The following is a 14,175-nucleotide window of genomic DNA, read 5'->3' as shown; positions in this document are numbered from 1 at the left end:
AGAACTCCTGGGACTAGGCCACCGAAGCAAGGAAGGGACCAACAGGAGACCAGAATTGGAGGAGGCAGCTAATGACAGAGGACACAGCTGCCCAGACAGAAAGGGACTTCCTGAGCTAGCGTGACCCAGGGAAGGCTATGGTTGGGTAAAGAAACAACATGGAATATCTGAGCCCCAGTTTCCAAGATTGGAGAATCTTCAGGGATTGTGTAAAGGGAGCAGCCCCAGGCTGTACCTGGAGCCTGGAGCTGGTCACTGCTGGAGTCCATCCATCATCAGTGACAAATTACATTTCACAAGTATTTATTCAACATTTTGGGGTGCTTAGGGATCCAGAGTTTAGGAACTAATTCAAGTCAGTAATTGCCTCTTTGGGGTCTGCATGGCTGGGAACAACATGAAGAGAAAACTCAGTATTTACTAGGCAGGCTAGGAGGTCGGAAGTGGTTGGGGTCTCTACCACTCTGACCCCATTCATTGGCAAGCTGGTCAGCTCTTGAGTCCTCTGCTCCACGTCCTGTGAACCTCTGAATACCCTCTCTAGCATCACTGCAATCAAGACAGACAAGAAGAAGATCCATAACCAAGCTGATGGCAATGGCCCCACCCTCTGGACTCCCTTCTTCAAGAGATGGCTGTAAGAGGAGCCTAAGAACACCAGGGAAGGAGAGGATGGTACTGATCCCACCTAAGTAAACACCTGCTCAGCCCAGGAAGTCACCCTCATGCTGGATGAGCAGCACCAGGAGAGAGAGGGTGGGGTATCATGCATCATTGCCAACCACTCCCAGTACTATGCACAGAAAAGAGGACGGTTAATGGGCAGTGTGCACAGGATGCAGAGGAGAGACCCTCCTGACTGTCCAGAGCAGTCAAGCTCTGCTCACCGAGACCTCTGTTACCTGATCACTTTAGCAGCCCAGGCTCCTCCTGGTCCCCTTTGGGCAGCATCATAGTTCCCTCTAGCATGGAAGTATTTGTCTGAGTTTTTCCAATTGGCCTCTTTCATGTCAGAGTAAGCCCGCCACATGTCTCTAGTCCCTGGAGAGTTAGGAGAATGAGGAGGAAGATTGCATTTAGGCAAAAGAGAGAGTTAAAACTTCCGTCCAACTCATCCCAATGACTTTGGCCTTTCACAAGCCACAGAAATGTTGCTGGCTTGAAAAGAATAGTTCTTACTTCCCCATGCCTTGCAAAGAGAAGTACTTTTGGAGCGAGTTTTATTCTGAGGGATTCCTGTCATAACTCTGTTGATGTTGGGCTTTGGCTGCTCCAAAAGCATATAGAGGAGAGATGCTCTCTAGGGGATGTTTTATCATGTGATAATGAAGCTCTTTCTGAAATGGCCCAGGGAAATGTCTGTCTATGCTGTGAGACATGAGGCCTCTTCCCTTCCTCTGCTCCCCTCTCTTCTTCTTCCATTTCTTTCCTTTCTCTTATGTTCTCTTCCTTTAGAGATAGCATGCATCTCTATATAACCCTGGCCAGCCTGAAACTCACAATCCTTCTGCCTCAGCCTCCCAAGTGCTACAATCACCACTGCAGCCACAGATCTCTCCTAGCACAGGCCATGGGAGAAACTGCTCTCCGGGCAGAGTGAGTGCAGTTCTGCTCTGACTCCACGGAATGTCCAGGATCTATTGCAACTTGAGCTGTTCTTAGCTCTCCATCAGCGGAGACAACAGGGAGTTCTCTGATACAGACAGAAACAAGCTGGATGATCAGAGACTGTAGGTGGCAAAGGGCACACTAGGTTTGAAAGATCTACATCCTCTCCAAGAACAGGGAAGAGTATTAGCCACCTTGGTGGTTATGTAGAAAACCTGAGAAAATGAACATGGGATGTTCACGGAAGATGCTCAATTTATCATCTCATTTCTCTGCTTCTCAGGAAGGTACCACAAACAGCAAAAGGTGTAAACTAAGGGCAGCTGTGGTGAGCTGTGCACTGAAGGACAGATCCAGCTAACATTAAATGGGAAATATCTTCAAAAGTGACAAGTTAGGAGAAAAGGGAAAGCCCAATATCTAGGTTCATTTAATTTTTATTGTGCTGTGGCTGATGGGATGTATTTCCCTTGGTGACAGTTTCTTGTCCATGTCCCAGGCCCAGAAGACCTATATTCCAGGTAAGCAAGTCACTGTCTTCTGTGGGTGGCAGAGGATCTGGAGCGTCCTTCACAGGCAGCTGCCTTCCTCAACCCATGACCTGCTGCTTCTCAGGTCAACAGTGTGTGTGTGCTCATGAAGTCCTCTCTCTGTCCGGGGAGCTGTGTCGTGGATTATGAGGAACAGGTCAACCTAGGCTAACCTCTGTTCTTCCAGAGGTTTTTGTTGTTGTTAGATAGCTTGTTATGCTTTTTGTGCCTCGGTTTCTTTAAAAGATAGATGTGGCACTACACCACAAGATTAATTTAAAAACTAATTCATTTCCACACATATTGAACAATGCCTTTTCATTGTGTGAAAAGTTCAATTAGCCTTGGCTGCTGTCACTGTGGACTGGGGACTGCACTGGTTCTCCTGTGCCTGGCCTAGAACACAAACACTACCCTTGGGATGTACTTCAATTCACAGTCACCAGACATAGACGTGAACTGCCACAAGGGGGCAGCAGATCCCCCTCTTCTGTTGGGGAATCTGCACCTTTCAAATACAGATTGTTCCTGCACTCCTGTGGGAAAGCTGCTGTACAAACATTACGTGATCTCAGGCTTGGGATCCTCACAGAAAAAGGTAAACACTGACCAGAAGAGTTCAGAACTACATGGGAAGAGCAACGCAGCTTGTCTACTCATGGAGACTTCACAAGCACGTTATCCCTTAATTATGTGGTCCCTGCTCTGGTAAATACTTGGAACTCACAAATTCAACCGCCTGTCCCCATCCTTTGCCCTTACCTTGACCAGCCTCTTTCATGAACTGGAACCAGCTTTGGCTGTCAACTCCCAGCACCAAGAAGCAAAAAATGATGGCAATGGATGACTTCATCCTGCTGTAGGGCCGGGAAAACACAAGGATGAATATGCCATTTCTTTGGGTGGCGGATTCTTCTGTAATGTTGAGCTGTCCTTTCATGCCAATAACCAATCCCTCTGGATTTTATACATAAACCCACACACGTGTAGAGGTGGATGATATAAGTGGATTCCAGGGAGCTATCTAGCTCCCCATTTCCAGGTTTCATTAGACTCCTACTGACTGAGAGTTTGCAAAGGGACCATTAGCATAAAGCACATTGCATTCCAATCTTGCCAGCCAAAACCCAACTGTATGGGAAGTTTCCAGAGAGGCGTGTAGGGGCTTTATAGCCATCATAGACCTCTGCAGTCTATCTGTAGAGGGCTGACTCCACCCTCCCCTGAATTCACACAGAAGCATACAACAAATCTCCATGATAAAAATATCGCCTCCAGTGAATTCTAATCCATCTGGTAGATTCAGGAGAGACAGAGCAGGAAAACACAACAAGTGAATGCTGGCAGGGAAAAGAATCTGCAAAGAGCAAATGTTGGAAAGTTCTGACAACTCACCCTGGGCTGTCGGTTCCTGCTGAGACTCCTGGTGAGTGGTTTGTGTCACTTGTTGAGGAGATGTGGCTGGGGTTATCTATATATACTGTCACTCAGCTAGTGGAGCAATCCCCTGTTTCATCTTGCATAATCCCACTTGGCCGTAATTTATCTTTCAGAACATAAAGATTTCTCTTCACACACAGGTCTGCTTTTCCCAGATTGCACAATCTGGCCATTTTCAGAAATGTGGCAAGTTGGGCTTTCAGAGTCTTCCCCATCCCAACTGGGAATAATCACAATGAGTACTTTCCATCCAATCATGTAGTGCCAATTTCTAAGAGAGGGAAATTAATATTGGAAAAAGAAATCTGAATATATAATGAATCATGGAGGTGCATGGCAACTCCAAAGGCTGAGACAAAGTCCTTTCAAAGCATAATTCAGAATTTGCTGGGCCTAGGAAACAGGAGAAAGGAAGGCAGAAATTGACGTTTAGTATCCACATGGGTAAACTCAACACTGGAAAAGACTTCTCCAGACTCAAGTGTATTTATTCATGAACAGTTGGTATGGAAGATAAGAAAACAGATTAAATTCAGATACTGTGATAAACCAGGAACACGAAACAGTAGTACAGGAATTTGCTTCAAAGTTGTGAAGAAATAACCCACCATAAGCATGCATGAGGAAGGCCCACTGGCTGTGAAATTATGCTAACAGTGGGTTCAGGCAGAAAGTAGCAGAGCACAACAGAGGAATGCTGGGAGGTAGTACCAGGAAACAGCTTTTGGAGCTAGAAAAGCAACACTAGGTTTTGCTACATGTATTTGTCTTGTAAAGAAAATCCATTCAGGCAATCAGGGAACTACAATTCATTTTGTATCCCCACCCCTTTATTCAACAGAAAAAATTAAATACGCTGACTTCCCTGGAGAAGGAAGGGATATAGATAGCTACAAGATGGTGGATATCACATTTGTTCCTCTGTTCTAAGGGACCCGGGGCTGGAAGCCTGAGGACAGCACCCAGAAAGAAATAGCTCAGGGTTTTTGCCTGAAATTGTTTGTTACTAGAAGAGGAATGTTAATATTTCAATGGAGAAACAAGTTGATGTAGGCAAACCATGTAAGCTGGAAGATGGTGACTAATAGCCAGGAAGAAGGAATAACAGCCGAAGAGAATGGAAGTGAAGAGCTTTTTGTTGGACTACAAACCAGGGGGCGGTATGGTGGTGGAGGATGTGGGTAAAAGTGGTGCAGGATGAAGCAGGTCAGGCCAGGGTGGGCACCATGTTTGAGAATCGTCCTAGATTAGAGCTGTTGGGAATGAAGCCTCTTTCTAGGTTTGTCCTTTGTTTTAGTTGTTTTGGGCACTATGACATGAGAGCTGTAATGGGAAAAACTGTCAAATGATGTCTCTTTAGTCTCTTGGTCCTTAGCCAAGGCACTGCCAAGCCACATTTGGCTACTCCTTACACGACTTCCATCCCTTGGGAAAGGGATTCTTTAGTGCCTGGGGTCCGGCTGGCTTGGCTCACATTGTTCTAACAGTAGGCAGTGAGCAGCAGCTACAACCTCCCACACCACACGCCCTGGTTGTGGACCTGCTTGGGGAGGTGCTTCACAGAAGACTGCACATAAAAGCAGCCCGTCTTCTGTCCTGATTTCCTTGGGACAGACATTTGTTGCCAGTGGTTATGTACTGACCTCCTCAGCCATTCTAGACTCAATATTCACGTCCCACATGTCCACTCTTTCAATCCACCCTTCTCCTCCTCTTTTAATTTGGATTCGCTTTATGTGTATTTTGCTTGGGTGTATTTGCATGCACCACATGCATGCCTGGTGCCTGTGAAGGTCTGAAGAGCATGTCAGTTCCCCTGGAACTGGTGTTAGAGATGGTTGTGAGCCAACATGTGAGAGCAGGGATTGAACCAGATTCAATTAACTGCTGAACCATCTCTCCAGTTCCTGCCCTCTTCTTTGATAGAAATATTAGAAGACAAGAGAATTCTTTCCTAGACATGAAGAAGAGCTCTTCACATGAACTTTTTCTTTATTAATAATAATTTAACTAATTCTTTGAGGATTTTATCCAATGTATTTTGATCGTATTCACTCCTCATACCCAACTCCATTCTCACCTCCCTACCCGAACCAACTTCAAGCTTTCTTCTTTTTTTCCCTTCATCAAGTCCCGTTTGAATGAGCCAACTAGTCTTGGCGATGGGGTCTGCCCTAGAGTTTGGTCAACAAGGGTCATACCATTGAAGAAAGTTGACTCTTCCTCTCCTACCAGCAATCCAATGCCAATAACTTCTCAGCTAGGGGTGGGATTTTGTGTCCTCCTCGCCCCCTCCAAGCTGAGATTTTGTCTGCTTTGAGCTTGCACAGGTCTTGTTCATGCTGTCACAATCCCTGTGAGTTCACCTGTACAGTGTCCTGCTGTGTCTGGAAAACACTCTGTCCTTACAGTCATCTACCACCTCTACCTCTTACATTCTTTCTGCCCCTATTCCAAGAAGAGCCCTGAGCCTGGGGGATGGGGTGTGATAGGTGTGTCCAGGGATGTTTTCCTTTATTGTTCATTTTATTATCACACAAAGTTGCCCCTTGTTCATTCCTAATGTATCTCCATGGAATGGGATCTTGCGAGAAGACCACTGTCTGTTTTGTCTCGCTATCATCCAGACATTTCTCTTGGTTCCTTAAGCAGCTGGTGAATAAATATAAAAATGCACTCATCTGTGCATTCTGCAAGCTTATTTACTTAAACTGGAAGAGGATTTTAGAGGACTCTAAATGTTTGAGAGAAGCATGCCAGTTTGGATGGTTCTGAGTCTAGCCCACATTGAATAAACACAGATTGATCCACAGTGCATTGCATCTCTCCAGCACATGCAGGAACAACCTACATCAGACCCAACACTAACTTACTGTAAATGGACCCAACCTGCATTTCCCGTAGATTACTCCATAGCATTGGACTATTGCCTGCAAATTTGCAAGGACTCCACCAACAAGGAACTTGGGTCTAAATACATGTTCTCAGAGTGTGAGCCTGGATTTTCTTTCCCATAACCAGAAATTTCAAAATGTAAACTTGGAAAAGTCGAGAATTGCACAATGCCTTCTTTGGCAGCTGAGTTTGAAATTTTGCTGATGAACCCCTTTCTCCTGTTGCCTGCACCTGAGAGGATGAAGAGGCTCTGATTGTTCCACACCCTGGAGAATTCGTGCAAGAAGCTGAGCCCGACCTCAGAGCCCCCAAAGTCTGGGAGGAGGCAGAGCGCAGGCTCTCAGTCCCAACCTCTCCTTCACCTCTCACTCCTGCTCTTGTGCATGTGGAGAGAACTCAGGGAGTGGACAGGACAGCTAGCCCACACTGCTTGAGGGGGGCCTTAGAGCTGACCTACCATTAGAGTTGAACCGGGACTGCAGGGACTTTGAGTAGCCAACAGGACTAGAGTTGCTCTTCTGTGAGGAAAAATGTAGTTGTGGGGTTAGATCTCTTCATGTGGGTTCAGGTGCCCAGAAGAAAAGGACAAGTCTCCTGAGTCCTCAGCAGGTTGCACAGCAGGTGGTACAGCCTGCCAGCTGACCCCACACCCTGCCTGGCAGACAGGAGTGTGGTGAGGGGGTCCTGGGGGAAACCCCTGAACACCCTAGTGCTTGCTCCTCATCTTGGTATTTTGGAAGGATGGAATAGCCCATATCATCAGAGTTTGAAGGGTATTGGCAGTGTGCCAGACAGATGTTCTATTCCTCTCTGCCACTTGGTCACTTGGGTTGGAAACTTTGGCTAGGTGAAGGTAGGCAAACCCTTCCTCAGGGAGCAGTGGGTGCAGCTGCTCCTCTTTCTGGTAATAACCTCCACTGCTGAGGGGGCTCATGAGGAGGTGAAACTCTTCTCAGGAGCAGCCATGCACACCATTTCTGCAGAGACCCCCAGGTCAACAGAGAATGTTAGCGTGATTAGGAGTACATCAGACTCTCCGGAGGCCCTGGTGATACTCCCTCCCTACAGCATTCCCCTCCCCGAGTCCTGAGGCTGGGAGCCATGGTGGAAAGACACCTCCAAGCCACTTGCATGGGAGGACCCTCTGGTCCTCACTCCTCCAAGTGTCCCAACAGCCAACTAGCCTGTAATGTGGGAGGTCACCTTAAAGCAGACCTGTCACTGCAGTTGAAACAGGACTGCAGGGACTTCCAATGGCCAACAGTGACCCAGTGCTAAGGACAGAGAGGAGAATTTGACCTTCACAGTCAAACCAGGGTTGGGAAAACAAAGGCAGTTTGTGGTGAAGCCTCCTAAACCAGCACTCTAAACTGGCTGTGTTTAGGCAGCATGTGTCAGTTTTCGGACTATGTTCCTTTGCACTTGGGACATCTGTACCACATCCTCTTCCCCCAGGGCTCACAAACCATTGCAGAAGAGGAGAGAGAAAGACTGCAAGAGGCAGACATGACTACAGGGAAGTTGTTTTCCAGACACAGCCCCTGCTCACACGTGTAGACTCATAGCACAGCAATCGTGACAGTGCACAGCATCTGCACAAGCTCAGGCCAGACCGCATCCCAGCATGGAGAAGGGAGATGGGCACAAAGTCCCAGCCCTAGCCAAGGAACCATTGGCAATTGATAGCTGCTGGGAGAGGGAGAGTGGATTTTCTTTAAGGGTTCAGGCCTAGCAAGTTAGCCATGCTGTGGTGAAAGGCCACACACCCAAGGGTATATGAGCAGAAAAATTAGATTGGTAGATTAAAAAATCTACGAGAACACAAAGGTGGGTGGGTAGAGAAGGCAGGGTAGACCTGGGAGGAGTGGGGAGAGAACTATCATGTCTTCTATTGCTGTAATAAACGCCGTGACTGGGGTGGCTGGAATGAAAACGGTCCCATAGGCTCAAACATTTGAATGCTTGGTCCACAGTTGCTAGAACTGTTTGAGGAGTGTTAGGAGATGTGGCTTGTTGAAAGAGGTGTGTCACTAGGGTTGAGCTTTGAGATTTCAAAAGCCCACACCCCACTCCCAGTGAGTGCTCTCTCTCTCTCCCCCTCCCTCTCTCCCTCCCTCTCCGGCTCCCCCTCCCCTCCCCCTCCCCCTCCCTCTTACTATTCCTCTCCCTCTCCCTCCCTCTGAATCTCCATCTTGACCTCTCTCTCTCTGCCTCGTGGTTGTTATCTTAACATGTAAGTCTCGGCTACTGCTCCAGCACCATGTCTGTCAGCCTGCTGCCATGCTCCCTGCCATGGTGGACTCACCCTCTGAACTGTAAACCAGCCCCCAATTAAATGCTTTCTTCTCTAAGTTGTCTTGATCACGATGTTTTGTCACAACAATAGAAAAGTTACTAAGGCAATGACCAAAAGTAACTTGTGGTGGAAAGAGTTTACATGGCTTCTGGGTCACATACAGTCCATCATCAGGGGAAACCAAGGCAGGAACTCAAGGCAGTAACCTGGAATCAGAGGCCATGGAGGGATGCTGCTTACCCTCTTATTCTCCATGGCTTGCTCAGCCCCATTTTCTTTTGTTTGTTTGGTTGGTTGTTTTGTCTTTTGTTTTTGTTTTTTGAGACTGGGCTTCTCTATGTATACCTGGCTGTCCTGGAACTCACTCTGTAGACCACATTGGCCTTGAACTCAGAGATCTGCCTGCCTCTGCCTCCAGAGTGCTGGGATTAAATGTGTGCAGCACCACTGCCCTGCCAGCCCCATTTTCTTATACAACCCAGTACCAACTACCAAAGGGCAGCGCTGTCCCAGTGGCCTAGGACCTCTCACACCAATCACTAATCAAGAAAATGCCCAATAAGGCAGGGCAAGATGACCCACAACTTTAATCCCAGCATTCCAGAGAATATTTGTGAGTTTGGAGACAACTTAGTCTACATAGCCAGTCCCATGCCAACCAGGGCTGCATAGTGAGAACCTAATTTGAAAGAGAGAGAGAGAGAGAGAGAGAGAGAGAGAGAGAGAGAGAGAGAGAGAGAGAGATATTTCTCGATCAAGGCTCCTCTTCCCTGGTACCTCTAGCTTGTGTCTAGTTGACAAAAGGCTAACCAGGAAGAGGGTGAAAGTGTTAAAGTACTTTATTGGAAATTCTCAAAGAAATAATAAAAAGGGAGGGAAAAAGAGAACTAAGATTCAGTCTTCTCACCTAGCTTTGCCAGGCATGCTTTTACACACACACACACACACACACACACACACACACACACACACACACACACACACCTTGCTCTCCCAGTGCCTGTAGCATCTAGGACTTTTTCAGACATGGACTTTGAGATCGGGGAGAGGGGATTTGGATGGCACCCCTCGGGTCACTGTTTCACTCTTTCAGCAACACTTGGCTGCTGTTAGCTAGGCCAAGCACTCTGATTGGGAAATCTGCCCCAACCTGAGGTACCTCCCCTTCGCTTCCCCTGAGGCTCTCTGCCCTTCTTCCCTCTGTGTTCTGCTCTAGGAGGCTGGCCTGCACAGATGCTCTGACTCCGCTCTGTGTCCCTTCTAGTTTAGTTTGGCCAGTGGGGAGCCCTGGCAGGAGCTGGGGGGAGGGAAAAGAAAGAGATTTAATGATTTGCTCACATAATTCCTTCAAAGAGGGGTCAGCAAACCCAGCTTGTCCCTCACCCAAAGGGCCTAACTCATGTCATTAATGCCTCTCTGCAAAGATTTCTGCCTTTGCCTGTCTATCATTCCCCTTCGCTCTTCCCTGTCCGCCACATTGCGTACAGGGACCACCTGTCTTTAGGGTCTTGATGAGATACTGACAACCCACCCACAGTAATTTCTGCTTCAGTGAATGGGCTGCCTGGCCTCATTTCTCCACACTGTCTGCACCTTGTCACCCCTTGGGGAACACTGCTGTTGCCACCTTGTCTGACTGGGTTCTTTCCTGAAAGAATCCCGACAGAGACAAAAGCCTCTGTGATGTGGATGTCTCCCCTACAAGTCCACATGTTAGAAATTTCATCCCCAGGTTCAGCCGGCAGTGGGTTTTGGATGTTTAGAGTTAAGTAGAGATCAGAAAAGGTCATAAAGATGGGACCCCATGATGGCTTTAATGTCTTTGTGAGAAGAGGAAGGGACCTGAGCTACCAGACCTGATCTGTCTCTCAGTGTGGTGTTCTCAGAGGGGATGAGATACAAGAGTCAGAGGAGAAGCCAGATCCTCTGGAGCTGGAATCACAGGTGTTCTGAGCCTCCCAATGTGGTGCTGGGAACCAAACTCAGGTCTTGAGGAAGAGCAGCACACTACATTCTTAAGCACTGAGCCATCTCTCCAGGCCCCAGCATTTTTTATTGGTGGCCAGTGTATGTGTGGCACACACCACCACACAGCTGTGGAGATCCAAGGGTATCTAGTGGGGTCAGTTCTCCTCTTCCACCTGTACATAGACTCTGGGGATCGAACTCAGGCTGTGAGACTTGTGTGCCAGGAATCTTCATCTGCTCCTCCATCCAACCCACTCCTCTTCTCCTTTTCTCTTCTTCTTCTTTTTTTTTTTCTGAGACAGGGTTTCTCTGTGTAGCTTTGTGCCTTTCCTGGATCTCGCTCTGTAGACCAGGCTGGCCTCGAACTCACAGAGATCCACCTGGCTCTGCCTCCCGAGTGCTGGGATTAAAGGCGTGCGCCATCACCACCCAGCTCTCTTCTTCTTTTTAAAGTAATATTTTTATGAAATCTTTGAGAATTTCACAGAATTTATTTGATCATATTCATCTCCCAGATCCACCTCCCACCTCCCTGTGCACTCATCTCCAAGCTCTCTCTCTCTTTTTAAAGTCACCAAGTCCTGTTTGTGTCCTCCAAATCTGGGATGTGTGTTCTTCCACCTACCATGGTTCACACCCTCAGAGAAAGCTGACTGCCCCCTCCCCCTTGAAAGCTACCCCCACCTGTTGTGCCTTCCTGATCCCTCCCCTCTGTGGGAATTCTAACTGAAACACAAATTCAGAGATAACATCCACAGAAGAGATAAAGCATGTGATGTTTGCCTTTCTGAGTCCAGGTTAGCTCCCTTGGGATGATTGTTTACAGCGCCATCATTTACCTGAAATGTTTTTGTTTTTGAAGCATTTCTCGACTATCAAAGGCTGATCTACAACTTCCTAGGTATCCAAGAATGACTTTGAACTTCTGATCTTCCTGCTTGCACCTCGTAAGAGACACTAAACTGCTGCGGGGCCGCAGGAATATAGCATAAGAACTCAGCTGGTTATGGCAAAGTCACTACCTGGAGGAATCAGAGGATTCCTCCAGAGGACGCCAAATCCCAAGGAGTTTTTGGTGTTACTTGGCTTGTTACATATCAGCTGTCTTCTGTTATGAAAATCATGTGTACCTTCATAGTTTTCCCAATTGATTTTTTTCCCTAAGAAGGGCTAACGGTGTAGACTGATCACTCTCTGGACATATACATTTCAGGTATTTGGAGAACAGCCTCAGGAAAGGCTTTCTCTGGAATCAGGTACCTCCCTTAGTCACTTTCAAGGACTACAGGACTGCATGCTTGCTCTTGGCTGTTTGTCTAGAACAGGATGGGAATTTTGTAGAAAGTACTATCTGTAGTCATGTGCACATTTACTAAGTTCATGTGCCTCTGGAGACACACTGAGTGTCCACTAACACTCTGAGACTGGGGAATTTGCTGTCTGTGAATTCTCTCTGTGGAGCACACTCTCTGGAAATCCTGATCCCTCTGGATCAGCATCAGCAATACAGACTGGACCTTGTCAACTGTGTCTGAAGATCCTCAGAGGGTGCCAAGTGACCATTGTAGGAGGGGGAAGCCACAGAAAGCCACACTCCTGCCCTGACTCATTTGTAGTTTTTAAAGGTGTGTCTGTACCCTACAGGTATGTGGCCTCTGCTCAGAGTGTGTCCCTGGAACAGTGAAGTGTGCGTGGTGATATTTTGTTTGTACTCCTAACAAATAAAATTGACCTGATGATCAGAGGGCAGACAGCCACTAGATCAGTCATAGAGACCAGGCAGTGGTGGCACATACCTTTAATCCCAGCACTTGGATATCATGCCTTTGCTCCCAGTGTTTGGTGAGAACATACGCCATTAATCCCACCACTAGGAAGGTTGAGACAGGAAGTGATGTGACTGGGCAGAGAAAGGCATAGAAGGCAGTAGGAGATGGGAACTCACTCAGCTCCTTTAACTGAGGACTCTGGGGCATTCAGTCTGAGGATTCATAGAGACAGGATCTTCCCTTTCAGCTGAGGAGTTGATGAGGTGAGAAGTGGCTGTGGCCTGTTTCCTCTGATCTTTCAGCATTTACCCCAATATCAGGCTCCGGATTTTTATTATAAGATCAATTAGGATTTGTTCAACAAATGTGCCCATCATCTCTGACGACTTCTTACCTTGTATGGCTTCCTTGAAGAATGAATACCAGCCATCACCACCGACTCCCATGAATAAAGAGCAAAAGAATTGTGGCAAGCCTCATGGTGCTGCAGGATCAGAAAGAGCAGTCAAAACAGACCCACAGGCAGGGCATGGGGCACACACCTTTAGTCCCAGAACTCCAAAGCAGAGACAGGTGGATGCCTTATTCTGAGGCCAACCTATGTACTCAGCAAGTTCTAGACCAGCCGAGGCTATATAGCATGACCTCGAGACCTTGTCTCAAACAAAGACAGACCCACACTCTGACTAGTACAGACAATCTAACCTGCATTCCTTCTTCATCTCCGAATCTCTGCTGCAAGGACAAGAATAACGGGCTTTAGGACTCTCTGCCAGATCACTGCATAACCAAGAGTTCCAGGGAATTGCTGGCTTGCAGCCCATTTGTACCTAGTGAAGCCGACTAAAACTGATCAACTAGCCTTTCCTGAGTCCCTCTTCCACTTAGTACAGATTCTAAAGATGCAGGAAGTGCTGGGGCTGGAAGTCAGTCCTTAGAGTGCTCTCCCAGGGTGCCTGTGACCCTGGCCTCCACCCCCAGAACCACCACACAAAGCTAGCCCAGCAGCATAAGCTTGTATTCCCAGCACTCAGGAGGTGGAGGCAGAAGGATCAGAAGTTTAAGGTCATCCATGGCTACAAAGCTGGTTCCAGGCCAGCGTGGCCAACATGAGACCCTATCTCTAGAGAGCAAACCATCAGAAAATATGATTGTTCTCCCACTAGAACTTACCAACCGTATATGAAATGGATCTCAGGAGTACAGCAAGAGCAGCACTCCCTGGAAAAGAGTGCCAGCTCTGTCCCTTTCTCGAGCTGAGGTCCCAGAGGAGGTAGGGCTGCCAGGACCTTGCTGCCATGGAGCAGCTGCTCTCTCTCTACTTAACACTGATGAGAAGAGAGCTGTTAAATCCAACAAGCTTTGTCAGAATCCGTCTTGCTCAATTCTTCCTGGTAAATAAACAGTTACAGGTTAGGGCTATAGTTCAGTAGCAGAGTGTTTGTCTAGTATGTGTGAGACCCTGAGTTCAATGTCCTGCACAAGAAAGAAAGAAAGAAAGAAAGAAAGAAAGAAAGAAAGAAAGAAAGAAAGAAAGAAAGAAAGAAAGAAAGAAAGAAATGAAGAAAGAAAGAAAGACAGACAGAAAGAAAGAAAGAAAGAAAGAAAGAAAGAAAAGAAGGAATGAAGAAAGAAAGAAAGACAGAAAGAAAGAAAAAGAGAGAGAGAG

General features: G+C 47.2%; 1 protein-coding gene across 2 annotated transcripts; it reads right to left on the bottom strand.

Annotated features, from left to right (window-relative positions):
* Positions 1-286: 286 nt before the first annotated feature.
* LOC131902209 (serum amyloid A-3 protein-like) lies at positions 287-3,123 on the bottom strand. Of its 2 annotated transcripts, none has more exons than XM_059253248.1 (3): positions 2,901-3,123; positions 903-1,041; positions 287-549 (listed from the first exon to the last, which is right to left on the bottom strand). In XM_059253248.1, the coding sequence occupies exons 1-3, from the start codon at positions 3,076-3,078 to the stop codon at positions 411-413; spliced, it is 456 nt and encodes a 151-aa protein (XP_059109231.1). In that variant the 5' UTR covers positions 3,079-3,123; the 3' UTR covers positions 287-410. The 2 variants fall into 2 exon arrangements, with proteins under 2 accessions (XP_059109231.1, XP_059109232.1); XM_059253249.1 differs by having other exon boundaries at positions 287-456.
* Between the last annotated feature and the right edge of the window lie 11,052 nt (positions 3,124-14,175).

Source organism: Peromyscus eremicus, unplaced genomic scaffold (genome assembly GCF_949786415.1).
Source record: "Peromyscus eremicus unplaced genomic scaffold, PerEre_H2_v1 PerEre#2#unplaced_3857, whole genome shotgun sequence".
In the NCBI taxonomy this organism is placed as follows: domain Eukaryota; kingdom Metazoa; phylum Chordata; class Mammalia; order Rodentia; family Cricetidae; genus Peromyscus; species Peromyscus eremicus.
This window is presented reverse-complemented; position numbering and strand designations above follow the sequence as displayed.